This window comes from Giraffa tippelskirchi, chromosome 6 (genome assembly GCF_054371585.1).
Source record: "Giraffa tippelskirchi isolate mGirTip1 chromosome 6, T2T-mGirTip1v1.2.pri, whole genome shotgun sequence".
Classification (NCBI taxonomy): Eukaryota; Metazoa; Chordata; class Mammalia; order Artiodactyla; family Giraffidae; genus Giraffa; species Giraffa tippelskirchi.
Window position 1 is genome coordinate 121,065,281 of NC_137280.1, and position 16,369 is coordinate 121,081,649.

A 16,369-nucleotide genomic window follows, 5' to 3' on the forward strand; every position below is an offset into this window, starting at 1 on the left:
GGAGCCCCCGTGTGTCATTTACTAGGGTGTGAGTGAGGTCTGTGAGGGCGAGACTGTGAGCATTGTGCTGATGACTTTGCATTTACAACTCTATGAAGTGGGTGCTGCAGTTATCCCCACAATACAGATGAGGAAACTGAGGCTCAGAGAAATGCAGTAACTTTTTCAGGTTCATCCAGAAAGACTAGAATGGGTTGTTGGTTTTTCCAGGTGGTTCAGTGATAAAGAATCTAGCTGCCAATGCTGGAGATGCAGGTTTGATCCCTGAGTCGGGGAGATTCCCTGGAGTAGGAAATGGCAACCCACTCTAGTATTCTTCCCTGAAAAACTCCACAGACAGAGGAACCTGGCAGGTGGCAGTCCATGGGGTTGCAAAGAGTCAGACATAACGACTGAGCACATTGGTTCTTTCCTAATAAAGTCATAGCACAGTGTTTAAAAGGTACCCTCAGGTTCCTTTATCCCCTGTACTCAAGTTCCCACTAACCCTGCCAGGCAGAGTGACCAGCAGTTTGCAGTATGAACCATTCCTATCCCATGTTTTTGCACATGGATGCTGCTTCCTGTCTCTGTGCAATACCTTGAACCCTGCTCACCTAGCTCTCTTCCACTTGCCCTTTGAGGTTTATCGGAGTATTCTCTCTTCCTTCTGTCATTCACTGCGCTCCTCCCACCCCCGAGAGCTCATTTATCTTGTGGTCGTGGCCCATTAGCGATCCTCCAAATCCTTATTTGTCGCCCGTGTAAGACAGGGGACTTTCTTATTCCAATGGTTCCCAGAACCTCTCAGAATGTGTTTGTCTGATGAATAAAGGATGAGAGTCTCCAGATGGGTCCCTCTCCAATCTGAGCCCAGTCCTTCACTGGACTGTGGTTGGTGACCTCTAATCCCCCTCCCACCTCCAACCTGTTCGCACCTTCCCTAGTGCTGGCAAGATTGGCTTCTATATTCTTAGACTCACAGTCTGAACCTCTGGCCATTTTCTGTCTCTCCAGGGAATGACTCATTATTCCAGAAAACATCTCACGTTCCTAACAAGAAAATACCTTTACTTCACTTCTTGAAGATTAAGCAGTCATATAACTCATTGAACAGGAGGCTGAGAACAGCTATAACAAAATCAAGTTGAGGTCAGAGCCTCTCAAATTTGGGGGACTACAGCCCTGGAAAATGATATGAATGTCTGAAAATCCCTTCACTGTATTTTCTTAAAGAGAAGCCACATCCAAATAATCTTTTTTTCCTCTGTGATAAATACTGTGGCATCAACTTGTTCAAAATAATCTAGCTCAGCAGTATTTCCAGGGGCTACCTAACTGATCAGTAAACAAACATTTTGTTTGGAAACAAACATTTCTTTTCTGTGGAGAAATAAGTGGAAAGAAATCCAGAAAAAAATATACATCCTGCGGTTAGCTCCAGAGATATATTACAATCTCTAAGAAGATTCTTATCTAGCCTATAGCAAGAATAGAAAACAAAAAGCCCTTTTTTTGGTATCAATCTATAAAAATAGGATAGAAATTGTGGTTCTCTCTGCCATACGCAAATCCTGTTGTGTCTTGCTATTAATCTACTATTAAATCCCACTTCTTTGCCTGAGATTGAACAAGCAGGTCGAGATGACACAGATGCTGCAGTTGCCAGTGCAGCAGAACACTGTTTTCTGAAAGCAGGTGTGTTCATATGAGAGGGACCAGTGCTTATTCCCTTGCTTGCCTCTGTAGTCATGTGTAGGTCAGGACCATGTCAGTAAGGCCCCTGACTGAATTCTCAGACCTGAGCATTGAGCCTGGAACCTAGACAGAGTTCGGTAATATATGTTGAGTGAATGGATAACTGAGTGACTGTATTCACTCCTCCCAGAATTCACACTGACTGATCATTGTGTATATTTTGTGTACATAATTCTTTCGGAATACTACTCATTCTTTGAGCTACAGTGCCACCATCTCCATGACATACAGGACTCCTGTGAGCATAGAGGATGCTCCATCCTCATGCTCGTGCAGCATCAGAAATGCTTCATGGAGAAAGTGCTGTTTGAGTTGGGTCTGGGTGGATTAAGAGGCAGTGAAGAGAAAGAGAAGGCTCTCTGGGAGGAAGGAGGGGAGCTGTTGCAGGTGAAGAGGGTCAGGGGAAGGGCTTCTTTCAGAGTCCAGGAGATCCTTGGGGATCCTTGATCCTTGGGAGTCCTTGGGGATCAATGATCATTTCCCTTGAAGGCCTGTGAGAACAGAAGGGTCTCTCTGCTCCTACATGCATCAGAAACCTTGAGCTGAGAATCTCCCCTACCCAGGAACATCCATCAGGTCTCTACTCTAATCTGCCCAGCAGTCCCAGCGGGAGCTACATTCCATAACAGCTATGATTGGCAGTTGGTGTGCCCTCAGAGAGCTGTGATGTGGGCTTGCAAACTGCCTTCTCCTGGACCTTCATCATCCCTCAGGACCCCTCCTCTAGAGGCCCCCACAGCAACCAGGATAGGCCCTGGCATATTGTTAGGCTCAGTAACTATTTCTTAGATGGACAAATACTAGAATCTTGGAGGTGAGGTCATTACCACATTCCCCATCTAAAATAATCCTGGATTGTGTCTTCATTCTCTGAACTCTCAGTGGGGGGATAACTTGCAACATTTCCATCCTCACTAAATGTTCAGACAGTGAGTGCCCAATCTGTCCTTCTCGTTTTCCTCTCAGTAGTTAAACATGCCCTACATGAGGGTTTAGCTTTTTGTCCAGCCTGCCAGTAGACACTAAATAGAGTGACTTGCTCTGCAATTGGATCTCATTAGGATAAAGAGAGTTGATCTGGCCCTGGAGATGTAGGAGACAGATGAATTGCAAGGTTAAGTGCACAGGAATTATAATTAACTCAAAAAATAGATGAAGCAGCAGGGTCACGAACAAAAGCGTCCTAACCAACATGTTGTAGAAAGGCAGTCACTCTCAAGAACTTGAGGACAAGCATTGTTTTGAAACTCGTGCCACGTGTGTTGTAGTAACAGGAAACTTGAGTGAGCTAATGTTCAGAGGCATATTTCTTCCTTCCAATTGAAAGGCTCTGGTGCTACTTACAGTTTTATACTCTGACACATTGAATTACCTTTTTTTGGGGGGGGGCGCAATATAGTTGCTTTACAATGTTATATTAGTTTCTGCTGTATGAAGTGAATCAGCTATATGTATACATATGTCCCCTCCCTGTTGAATCTCCCTCCAACCTATCTAGGTCACCACAGAGCACCAAACTGAGCTCCCTAAGCTATACAGCAGTTTCCTACTAGTTACCTATTTTACATGTGTAGTGTATATATGTCAATCCCAATCTCCCAGTTCACACCACCTCCCTTCCCTCCCTTCTGTACGTCTGTGTCTCTATTCCTACCCTGCAGATAGGTTCATCTGTACCATTTTTCTACCACACTGTATATGTGTTACTATACAATATGTTTTTCTCTTTCTGACTTACTTCACTCTGTATGACAGACATCCACATCTCTACAAATGACCCAGCATTGCTCCTTTTTATGGCTGAGTAATATCCCATTCTATGTATGTGCCACATCTTCTTTGTCCATTCATCTGTCAGTGGACATTTAGGTTGCTTCCATGTCCTGGCTATTGTAAATAGTGCTGCAGTGAACATGGGGGTGCATGTCTTTTTGGATTTTGGTTTTCTCAGGGTGTAAACCCAGTAGTGGGACTTTTGTGTTATATGGTAGTTCTATTTTTAGTTTTTTGAGGAACCTCCATACTGTTATCCATAGTGGCTGTATCAACTTACATTCCCACCAAGAGTGCAAGAGCATTTCCTTTTCTCCACACCCACTCCAGCATTTATTGTTTGTAGATTTTTTGATGATGGCCATTCTGACTAGTGTGAGGTGATACCTCATTGTAGTTTTGATCTGCATTTCTCTAATAATTAGTGATGTTGGAACACCTTTTCATGTGCTTCTTGGCCATCTGTATGTCTTCTTTGGAGAAATGTATATTTAAGTCTTCTGCCAAATTTTCAATAGAGGTTCTTAAAAAAACTGAAAATAGAACTACCATATAACATAACAGTCTCACTATTGGGCATATACCCTGAGAAAACCATAATCCAAAAAGACACATGCACCCCAAAGTTCATTGCACCATTATTTACAATAACCAGGATGTCAGAGCAACCTAGATGTCCATCAACAGATGAATGGACAAAGAAGATGTGGTACACATAGAATGGAATACTACTCAGCCATAAAAAGGAGCAACGTTGGGTCATTTGTAGAGAGGTGAATGTCTTTTCTGTTGTTGCTGTTGAGTTATATGAGCTGTTTGTATATTTTGGAAATTAAGCCCTTTTCAGTCACATCATTTGAAAATATTTTCTCTCAGTCCATAGATTGCCTTTTCATTTTGTTTATGGTTTCCTTTGGTATACAAAAGTTTGTAAGTTTGATTAGTTTCTATTTGTTTATTTTTGCTTTTATTTCTATTACCTTGGGAGGCTGACCTAAGAAAACGTTGGTACGATTTATATCAAAAAATGTTTTGCCTATATTCTCTTCTAGGAGTTTCGCAGTAGTGTGTCTTATATTTAAGTCTTTAAGCCAGCTTCCCTAGTAGCTCAGATGGTAAAGCATCTGCCTGCAGTGCAGGAGACCTGAGTTTGATCCCTGGGTTGGGAAGATTCCCTGGAGAAGGAAATGGCAACCCATTCCAGTATTCTTGTTTGGAGAATCCCATGGACAGAGGAGCCTGGCAGGCTACAGTCCAAGGGGCCGCAAAGAGTCAGACACGACTGAGCAACTAACACACACACAAGCCATTTTGAGTTTATTTTTGTGTTGGTGTGAGGGTGTGTTCTGACTTCACTGGTTTACATGTGGCTGTCCAGCTTTCTGAACACCACTTGCTGAAGAGACTGTCGTTTTTTCCACTGTTTATTCTTGCCTCCATTGTCGGAGATTTACTGACCATAGGTGTGTGGGTTTATTTCTCGGCTCTCTAGCCTGTTCCATTGATGTTTCTGTTTGTTTTTGTGCCAGCACCACATTGTTTTGTCTATTGTAACTTTATAGTATTATCTCAAGTCTGGGAGGGTTACATCTACTGCTTTGTTCTTTTTCCTCAGGATTTCTTTGGCATTTCTGGGTCTTTTATGTTCCACATGTTTTGTGTTTTTGATGGCATATTTTAAATATTCATACTTATACCCTTACTGATTATTATAGTTATTTTTTATTTTATGGGTTTTTTTTGTCTTTTGATCATCATCATCATATTAGCTTATTTAAGCGGTTGGTCCTCAGCCTTTACTGTATATTTGCCTTTACTAGTGGAATTTTATTTCTTAAAGATATTTACTTCTTTTTATAGGCTTTTCTTTCCTACTTAGAGAAGTCCATCTAACATTTCTTTTTGGGTTGACTTAGTATTGATGAACCCTTATTTTTGGCTTCTCAGAATTTTTTTCTCTCTCCTTCAATTCTAAATGATAATCTTCCTGAGTATGCCAAGTTTCACCTTTTTTCTCTTTTAGCACTTTAAATATATCATTTGACTCTCTTCTAGCCTGTGAAGCTTATGCAGAATAATCAATTCATAGCCTTATGGGAGTTCCCTCATACATGACACTTTCAAATTCTATCTTTGTCATCAACTTCTGCCATTTTAATCGTAATTAGATCATCATAATCATATCATCTCTTGGTGTGATTGTGTTTGGGTTCATCTTGTTTGGGAGCCTGTGTACTTTCTATGCCCTGTTTTCTTCTTCAGGCTTGGGAAGTTTTCAGCTGTCATTTAATTAAATACATGTTTGGCCCCCTTCCTCTCCCTCTTCTCCTTCTGGGAGCCCATATGAATGTTCATATACTTGCTGTTATTCCAAAGATCTCTTAAACTCTTCTTACTTTTTAATTTGTTTCTCTTTTTTGCTATTCTCATTGGGTGATTTTCCGTAGAATATCTTCCAGATCACTTATGCCTGCTTCTTCTTATGCCTAGTCTGCTGCTTATTCCTTCTAGTGTGTGTTTTATTAAAATTTCAGTTATTGTATTTTTCACATTTGACTGGTTATTTATTTTTATTTTTTTGCATTTTCTAGTTCATTGTTAAAATTCTCAGGTTGTTTATCTATTCTTTTCTTAATTCAGTTAGCATTCTTATTACTAATGGCTTGAATTCTTTGATAAATTGCTTACTTCTGTTTTATTCACTTTTGGTGGTTTTCTCTTGCTGCTTCAGTTGAGAGGAATTCCTCTGTCTTCTCAGTTTGCTAATCTTTCTCTATTTCTGTGGAATTATATGAAACGGTTACCTGTGGAAGTCTTGAAGGGTGTGTGGGAGCATCTCTCCTCAGTCTGCGTGTGCCCAGTGGCTTTGGCGGGAGAACTGGATTTGATGTGAGCACAAGTCACATCTTCCTTAGGATGTACTGTCAGGGGCTTGCACTCTGCTCACTGGCTATCACTGCCATACTTGGGGTGGGGTTATGTCCTAAGATGCTGGAGGAGAAGTTCTTAGAGTTGGATTTGAGCTGATTCAGTTTTAAGTATATGCTGTTCCTGCTCCCAGCACCAGCACCCTCACCCCAGAGGGACTGGTTTGGAAGGGGTGGGGCATGGATTGTTTTGGTCTGACCAAAGTCAAAGAGCCAGAGTGCCTCTGATGTGTCACCTACACAGGAGGCAATAATGGCTATCTGTTTCCTGCTCAGCTGCTGCTTAGGGTTTGAGCTACCTCACCATTTCGTGGCCATATTTTTCCCTTGATCATGGCAGCCTTTGTTCTAAAATGGATTTGCAATGTGAAGCATGTGATGCTGGAACATTCACCCTGTTGAGGTAGGGGTTCATGTGGGGGAGGTTGTGGTAAATAGGTCAGCCACCTGCATTGTTTCTGTCTGACCTCTCTGCTGTTTTCTGGAATCCTAATTTCTTTAAGTTTGCGTATAAACTTTAGAATCAGCTTGGTAATTTCTATTTTTAAAAAGGCTTCTAAGATTTTTATTAGGAGTATATTGATTGCATAGGTCAATTTCTGTCAGAAGTGAGTTTTAAATTTTAGATTAGAAGTCTCAATATATCTTTTCTTGAACTCCAAAAGATTTTATGGTTTTGATGCTGTTGTAAATTGTATTGTATTTATAAAAAATACCTTATTTTAGAGTAATTCTAGATTTATAGAAGTATAGCAAAGATAGTACAAAGAATTCCCATATACTTCTCACTCAATTTATTTTTTTGTTAATATCTTACCTTAGTAGGATGAATTTGTTACAGTTAACAAATAAATTTGGTACATTATCATTTAGTAAAGTCTATTTACTTAATAAATAGATTTCCTTAGTTTACCTGATTTTTCCTTAGTTCCAGGATCCGATTGGGATACCACAGTATATTTAGTAGTCATAGCTCATTAACTAATCTTGCCTGTGACAATTTTGAGACTTACTTTGTTTTTAATGACTTTGACAGTTTAGGTGAGTATTGGTTAAGTAGTTTATAGACTGTCCCTCAATGGACATTTGTCTGATGTTTTCTCATGATTAGTTTAGGGTAATGTGTTCTTGGAAGAAAGACCACAGAGGTAAATGGCTATGAAAATCACATTTTGCCAAGTGTACCAATGATCAACATATTTGTCACTGTTGATGTTGACTTTGCTCCACTGGCTGCGGTAATGTGTAGTGTGTGTCAGATTTCTCTACTGTAAAGTTATTCTTTTTTCCTATTTCCATATTGTACTCTTTGGAATGAAGTCACTATTGTAGCTGATTCTTAAGGAGTAGGTATCTTTGCTCCCTCTTCTTCAGGATAAAGTATCCATGTGAATTATTTGGCATTGTATTGCACAGGAGATTTTTGTCTCATTGTGTTTATTTAACCCTTTTTTTCAGTATGAACTTACAGATACTATTTTAACTTCAGGTTATAATCCAACAGTATTGTACTTATTTTGCTGCTCAGATTCATTCAGTCTTGGGCTTTGGGATCTCTTTCATTTGGCCCCCATATCCCTTTGACATACTTCTCTCATTGTGTACTTTTTTTTTTTTTAAAGTACTTCCTTATGTTCTGGTGCTACAAAATGATCAAGGCTCATTTTGTGTATTTCTTGCCTCAGACCTGAAATCAGACATTTTCCCAAAGAATACTGGTTTCTTAAAAGGAGAATATTAAATTCTGATATCTGGGTGCTTGATGTGTTCATTGCTGCTAGATGCTGTTGTTTATAGGTCCTCTCAGCTAATAGAACAAGAAAATATATGTGTGGATAGTAACGTGTACCTACACATATCGATAAATATTTCTGTATGTAGCTATCTCTACATGATTTGCTCATCTTTAAGGCAAACATGAGTTCATGCTGATGCCTTCAACTCTGATTCATTACTTTATGAAACATTCTAGACTCTTCTTGTGTATCTGTAACTTCCAATAGTCAGAAGCTTCTATCCTACAATCCATCAACCATTTACTCAATTGTTCAGTTCTAATATACATGTGTAGCAGTCAGTCAGTCAGTTCAGTTGCACGGTTGTGTCTGACTCTTTGCGACCCCATGGGCTGCAGTATGACAGTCTTCCCTGTCCATCACCAACTCCCAGAGCTTGCTCAAACTCATGTCCATCAAGTTGGTGATGCCCTCCAACCATCTCATCCTGTCGTCCCCTTCTCCTCCCACCTTCAATCTTCCCCAGCATCAGGGTCTTTTCCAATGAGTCAGTTCTTCGCATCAGGTGGCCAAAGTATTGGAGTTTCAGCTTCAGCATCAGTCCTTCCAATGAATATTCAGGACTGATTTCCTTTAGGATTGACTGGTTGGATCTGCTTGCAGTTCAAGGGACTCTCAAGAGTCTTCTCCAATACCACAGTTCAAAAGCAGCAATTCTTTGGCACTCAGCTGTCTTTGTAGTCCAACTCTCACATCCATACATGACTACTGGAAAAACCATAGCTTTGACTAGACGAACCTTTGTCAGTCACATCCACAACTGGTCGTTGTTTTCACTTTGGCTCCGTCTTTTCATTCTTTCTGAAGTTATTTCTCCACTCTTCTCCAGTAGCATATTGGGTACCTACTGACCTGGGGTGTTCATCTTTCAACGTCCTATCTTTTTGCCTTTTCATACTGTTCATGGGGTTCTCAAGGCAAGAATACTGAAGTGGTTTGCCATTCCCTTCTCCAGTGGACCACATTTTGTCAGAACTCTCCACCATGACCTATCCATCGTGGGTGGCCCTCCATGGCATGGCTCTTGGTTTCATTGAGTTAGACAAGGCTGTGGTTCATGTGATCAGTTTGATTAGTTTTCTGTGATGTGGTTTTGTCTTCCTTCTGATGGAAAAGGATAAGAGGCTTATGGAAGCTTCCTGATGGGAGAGACTGACAGTTGTGTAGCAGTTTCATAACTATTAACCTGAACTCCCTGGGGAACAACTTTATCAACTGGAACACAGTACTTACGTATAGTTTTCTTCTGCCTCTAGGCATGAAGATTTCACTCGTTTAAGAGTCACTTAAATGCGGTCAGTGCCATTCACTCCTAACTCCTTCAGTGAGGTTGTTACATACATTTGTAGAACATTTAATTATTTTGTCATATTCTACATTTCATCCATTCCTAATATTTCATCTTGGGAATCTGCCAGTTTCCTACATGTTTTTTTGAAATTTACAGCATTAAAGCTCATACTTTGTGCTGAAATGTTTTATGGGTTTTGACAAATGTGTTAATGTCATTCAGTGTAACAGTATCATACAGAATAGTTTCACCACCATAAACAATCTTCTTTTCTTTACCTATTTAACCCTATTTCCTCCTCTTGGATGTAGCCACTGATATGCTTACCATCTCTATAGTTTTATCTGATCTAGAATGTCAGATAATGGGAATTCTTTAAAAACTGGCTCTTTTCCCTTAGCAATATTCATTTAAGATTCATCCATGTCTTCTCATAACTTGATAACTCATTTCCTTTTATTCCAGTCTTATTGAGAGACAATTGACATGTATCACAGTATAATTTTAAGGCATATAACATGATGGTTTGATTTTTATGTATTATGAAATGATTGCCCCAATAACTTTAGTTAACATCTGTCATCTCATATAGACACCATAAAAAGAAAAGGAATAAGGAAAGAAAAAAGGAAAAAAAAAATTCCTTATGAAGAGAATTCCTAGAATTTACTCTTAACAACTTTTATGTATATCATACAGTAGCATTAACTATATGCTTTGCTAAATTTATTTCTAAGCATTTTATTATGTTTGATGCTATTATAACTGGAATCAATTTCTTTATTTTTCAGAAAATACATTCTTAGTGTATAGAAACACTATTGATTTTTGTATGGTAATTTTGTTTCCTGCAACCTTACTGAATTGATAATTTACATCTAACAGCTTTTTTGATTGAGTCTTTGATTGTCTATGTATAAAATTATGTCATCTGCAGATTGATTCTGATAATTTATAATTTTTCTTGTCTAATTGCTGTAGCTATTACCTCCAGTACTGCATTAAATAGGGTGGCAGAGTGGGCCAACTTGATCTTGTTCCTTATATTAGAGGAAAATCTTTTAACCTTTCACCATTGAGTATGATGTTAGCTGTGGGCTTATCATACATTGGCATTTATTATGTGGACATGTGTTCCTTCTATGCTTAATTTGTTAAGAATTTTTATCATGAATGTATGTTGAATTCTGTTGAATGCTTTTTCTGCATCTATTGAGATGATGATATGATTTTTCTTTTAATATATTAATTTAATGTTTCATATGAATTGATTTATGTATGTTGAACCATCCTTACATTCCAGGCATAAATCACACTTGATCATTATGAATGATCCTTTTAAGGTGCTACTGAATTGAGTTTGCTAGTATTTTATTGAGAATTTTTACATCTATATTCTTCAGGGATATTGGTCTATTTTTATTTTCTAGTAGTGTCATTTTCTCATTTTGGTATCTGGGTGATACTGGCCTTATAAAATGAATTGGTAATGTTCCGTTCTTTTCCATTTTTTTGGAAGAGTTTGAGAAGCAAAGTTAATTTTTCTTTAAACTTTGATAAAATTCACCAGTGAAGCCATTGCAGTCCTGGACTTTTCTTTGTTGGGAAAATTTTGATTACTAATTCAGTCTCTTTACTAGTAATGATTCTATTCAATTTTTTTTTTCTTTTCTTTTTTTCCTTTTTGAGTATTGGTAAATTGTACATTTCTATTTTTTTCTTAGTTGTTCAGTTTGTTGACATGTAGTGTTCATAGTAATCTCATGATCCTTTGTGTTTCTGTAGAATAAGTTGTAATGTCTACATTTCATTTATAATTTATTGATTTGGATTCCCTCTTTTCCTGGTTAGTTAGCTATGGATTTGTCAATTTTATTTATCTTTTCAAAGAACCAACTTATCAATTTGATTAATCCTTTCTATTATTTTTCCTTGTTCTCCATTGCAGTTATTTCTGTTCTGATCTTTGTTATTTCCTTTCTTCTGCTAACTTTGGGCTCAGTTTATTCTTCTTTTTCTAGTTCCTTAATGTGTAGTGTTACATTTGTTTGGGGCCTTTCTTGCTTCTTAATGTAGGCATTTAGTGCTGTGAATTTCTCCCTCAGAACTGCTTTTACTACATCCTATAAGTTCTGGTTTGTTGTGTTTCTATTCACATTTATCTCAGGAAACTTTTAAATCTCCCCTCCCCCTTTTTTTGATTCATTGGTTGTTCAGAACAGTGTTTGTTGTTTGACTTCCACGTGTTCATGACTTTTCCAGTTTTTCTCTTGTTATTGATTTCTAATTTCATGCCACTGTAGGTAGGGAAGATAATTGGTATTATTTCAGTCTTCTTTAATTTGCTAAGACTTGTTTTGTAACCTAACATATGGTCTGTCATAGAATATGTTCTTTGTGCACTTGAGAGGAATGTGTGTACTGCTGTTGTGGATGAATGTTCTCTGAGTCTTTTAGGTGCCTGTGATCTATAGTGGTGTCCAGTCTTCTATTTCCTTATGGATTTTCTGTCTAGATGATCTATCCATTATTGACAGTAGGATACTAAAGTCCCCAATTATTATTATATTACTATTTGTTCTTTTAGTTCTATTAGACTTTGCTTTTATATTTAGGTGCTTGATAGTGAGCATACAAACGTTTATAGTTGTTTATCTCTTCTGATGGATTGACCATTTCATCATTACATAGTGATCTACTTTGTCTCTTTTTGCCATTTTTAAAGTTTGTTTTGTCTGAGAGATTGACAAAATATCTTGCATTTTTATTTCTCTTGTTACCATTTGCTTGAAATGACTTTATCCGTCCCTTCACTTTCAATCAATGCATGTCTTTCAGGCTAAAGTGTGGCTCTTGTAGGCCATGCATTGTTAGATCTTGTTTTTTTTTAAATTTATTTGGCTGTTCTCTGCCTTTTGGTTGGAGAATTTAATATGTTTACATTTGAAGTATTATTGATAGGTAAGGACTTAATATTACCATTTTAAAATTGTTTTCTGGCTGTTTTTAGATCCATTTTTCCTTATTTTTATCCCACTGTTTTTTCTTGTTTTGATGTCTACTGGTGTCATTGTATTCTAACTTCTTTATCATGTTCTTTTGTTTAGTTGCTATAGGTTTTTCCCTTGTGATTACCATGAGGCTTACATAAAATATCTAAAAATTACAACATCCTATTTTAAGCTGTTAGCAACTTAAGCTTTAGTAGAATTCCCAAATCTCACTCTTTTATTTCTCTTCCCCCTCACATCTTGGTAATTGTTGTTAAATTTTACATATTTTTATGTTGTGTAACTAATAACAGATTATTGTAGTTAGGGTTAGTTTTCCTATGTTCATTTTTTAAAAAAAACTTTTAAACTAAAGATGTAGGCAAATTATGTATCACCATTACTAAATTACAGTATCTAACTTTGGCTGCATATTTGCTATTACCATAAGTTTTACACTACCTTTTTATGTTTGTATGATGTTGATTAATGCCTTTCTACTTCTACTGAAAGCTCTCTTAAGTATATCTTATAAGGCAGGTCTGGAAGTTATGAACTCCCTGAGATTTTTTGTTTGGGAAAGTCTTTATTTTGCTTTCATTTCTAAAGATCAGCTTTGTCATGTGTAGTATTCTTGGTTGACACTTGCTTTCTTTCAAGCTTTTGTATATGTCATCCCATTCTCTCCTGGCTTGACATGTTTCTCTTGAGGAACCCAAGGTGTTCCCCTGTATGAAAATTCTGTTTTTTCCTTGCTGCTTTAAAAATCTTTCTTTGTCTTTGACTTTGACTGTTTTATTATTATGTGCCTTATAATAGGTGTAGCCCTAGTCAAGTTTAACTTATTTAAGATTCTTTATTTATATTCTATTCATGGATCTGGATGTTCATTTCTTTTTCCAGGTTGGGAAATTTTCAGGCATTATTGTTTTACATATACTTTTTGTCCCTTTCTCTTTCTTTCCTTCTTCTGTAATTCCCATAATGCAGATTCTGTTTCTTTTCATTGTGTCACATGCATCTGGTAGGCTTTCTTCACTCCTTTTCATTCTTTTCTTTCTTCTGACTGGGTAATTTCTAATGTCCTATCTTCTAGGTCACTGATTCTTTCTTCTATGTGGTTGAATCTGCTTTTGAAAGTTCATTGAATTCTTCAGTTCATTTGTTGTATTCTTAAACTCTAGGATTTCTCTTAGGGTTTTTTTTTTTTTTTTTTAATGATTTCTATTATATTGTTGAACATTTTGTTTTGTTTATGCATTATTTTCTGAAGTTTGTTTAGGTGTTTGTGTGTTCCTGTAATTCGTTAAATTCTTTAAGAGGATTATTTTTAATTTGCTGTCTGCAGTTCATGTGGTGGTGGTGGTTTAGCTACTAAGTCATGTCTGGCTCTTGTGGCCCCATGGACTGTAGCCCACCAGGCTCCTCTGTCTATGGGATTTCTGAGGCAAGAATACTGGTGTTGTTGCCATTTCCTTCTCCGGGGGATCTTCCTGATCCAGGGATTGAACCTGGGTCTCCTGCATTGTAGTTGGATTTTTTACTAACTAAGCTACCAGGGAAACCCATGACAGTTCATATGTCTCCATTTTTTGTGATCAGTTTTTAGAGCTTTGTTAGTTTTTTTCTTCTTTTCATGTCATATTTACCTGTTTTTCTGTGATCCATGGTTTCTTATATTGTTATCTGCACCTTTGACTAATTGGCTTTCTCTTCCTCTTCCAGACTTTACAGATTTGCTTTAGCAGAGACAGATCTTCATCAGTCTACTCAGTTTGGGTTTCCAGACATGTCTCCTGGTAAGTCCTTGTGCAGGTAGGACCTGCTCTCATGGTATATATTTGGTCAAGGAAACTGAGCTCTGAGATTGGGCATGGTAGGGAGTGTGCCATGGCTGGTAATAATTGGTTGGGACTTCCGGCATGATTCCCTTCCCAAGTGAGGCTGTAGGATGGATTTTTTGGTTGTGTGGATTCTCTGGTCAGACTTAATACATGGTTAGAACAGGAAACTGTATTCATTGGTAGGTAGGACTATGAATTAGATTCCTTGCCTTGGCAGGGCATTGCGACAGAACCCAGGGCTTCTACAGCTTGTCGTTTGGGGATCTGAATCAGACAAGAGTATGCACTGAATTCCCTGATCAGGTGAGGTCACTGGTTTTGCTCTGCAGTTCAAGGAAGCCATGGGCTGTTCTCTCCATGCAGGTGCCACTGTAAGCAGGGCTGTTACGTGGGCTGTGCAGTTTCCTGTGTGCTCTGGTTAGGTTCCTTGGTCAGGCAGGCTGGAGGATATTTTCAGCAATGAATGGGGCTAGAAATTAGTTTCCCTTCCTGGGTGCAGTGGGGGAAGTAGCTCTAAAGCTGATATAGCTCTTTGCTTGTCTTAACTCAAGTGGACCCATGTCCCAAGTTTCCTGATCAATGGACCTATAGTCCACTGGCTTTACTCTACAGTCTGTAGGCTAGCGTCTCTGCTTCAGTGCCACTGGGCTGCACAGCTTCCAGTTCTCACCAGCCTTTCTGGTCAGAGGGGAGCCCAAAAGCCGCAACAGTGGGATTCTGTCTCAGTTTCCTTGCTTGGGTGGCACAGAGAATAGTTGTTCCAGGCAACTGTTAGTTTCCCAAACAGTCTCTCCAGTTGTGGGAACCTGGGAGCTACCCTCATTTCTTTTTATTGTTGAATAATATTCCATTGTATGGATATATCAGTTTGTTTACCTGTTCACAAAATAATGTCCCTACCTATTGAAGGACATTTTGGTTGCTTCCAGTTTGGAGTGATTATAAATAAAGCTACTAAAAACATTCATGTGCAGCTTTTTGTGTGGAGGTAAATTTCCAAATCAGTTTGGTAAATACTTAGAAGTATAATTGCTGGATTGTGTGGTAATTATGGTTAGTTTTGTAAGTAACTGCCAAGCTGTTTTCTAAAGTGTTATGCCACTTTCACTTCCCACCACTAGTGAATGAGAGTTCTTTTTACTCCGAATCCTCAGTAGCCATCAGTATCATCAGGTTTTAAAATTTTAATTTTAGTTTTTATTTTATTTCTGCCACTCTTATTTTATTTTTACCACTCTAGTAAGTGTATAGGGGTATCTTACTGTTGTTTTAATGTTCAGTTCCTTAATGACATATGATGTTAAATATAATAGTAATTTCTTTTGCTTATTTGTTATTTGTGTATCTTTGGTGTTCTAATTTTTGCCTACTTTTTCATTTGGTTGTTTCTTTTCTTTTTTTGGCTGTGCCACATGCATGACTTGTGGACTCTTAATTCCCCTACCATGAATCGAATCCACACCCTTGCCATGTCCTGGGGCAGTGGAAGTACAGATTCCTAACCATTGGACTGCCAGGGAATTCCATTAGTTTGCTTGATGCCAACTGATAAGAAAGAATTTTGTTTTCTATAAGGAGTTGATATTGTTAAGACAGTATTTCATTAATTATTTAAACATTTTAATGTAATTCTCTAAACACATCAATCATGCGTGTTTTAATATCTTTGTGTGCTGAATCTAACATCTCGAGCTGATTTTTATTGATGGATTCTTTATTCAGTATGGGTTACACATTCCCGTTTTTCCTCACCCACCTGCCTGCCTTGGGTGTGTGAATTTTGGTGGCTGCTGAATATGGGTAATGATGCGTTTAGCCACTCTGGGGTCTTGTCTTCCTTTGAGGAGTTAATTTTGTTCCATTAGGTAGTTCACGTACTGGTTGATCACTTTCAACCTGGTAGACTTGATTCTATGATTTATTTAGTATGAAAGTGAAAGTGAAGTCGCTCAGTCGCGTCCGACTCTTTGCGACCCCATGGACTGTAGCCTCCCAGACTCTTCCGTCCATG

The 16,369-nt window shown here is 38.1% G+C and overlaps 1 protein-coding gene across 16 annotated transcripts in view; it reads left to right on the forward strand.

Annotated features, from left to right (window-relative positions):
- Positions 1-16,369, forward strand: part of LOC145510158 (uncharacterized) — a 735,177-nt gene that overhangs the window by 210,722 nt on the left and 508,086 nt on the right. For all 16 annotated transcript variants that reach the window (XR_014056835.1, XR_014056824.1, XR_014056826.1 and 13 more), the window contains one exon: positions 14,240-14,313. Coding sequence is in view for 1 of the 16 variants with exons in the window: in XM_081500643.1 (XP_081356769.1) it covers positions 14,240-14,313 (74 nt within the window). In the remaining 15 variants the exon portion in view is untranslated. The remainder of the gene's footprint in view (positions 1-14,239; positions 14,314-16,369) is intronic.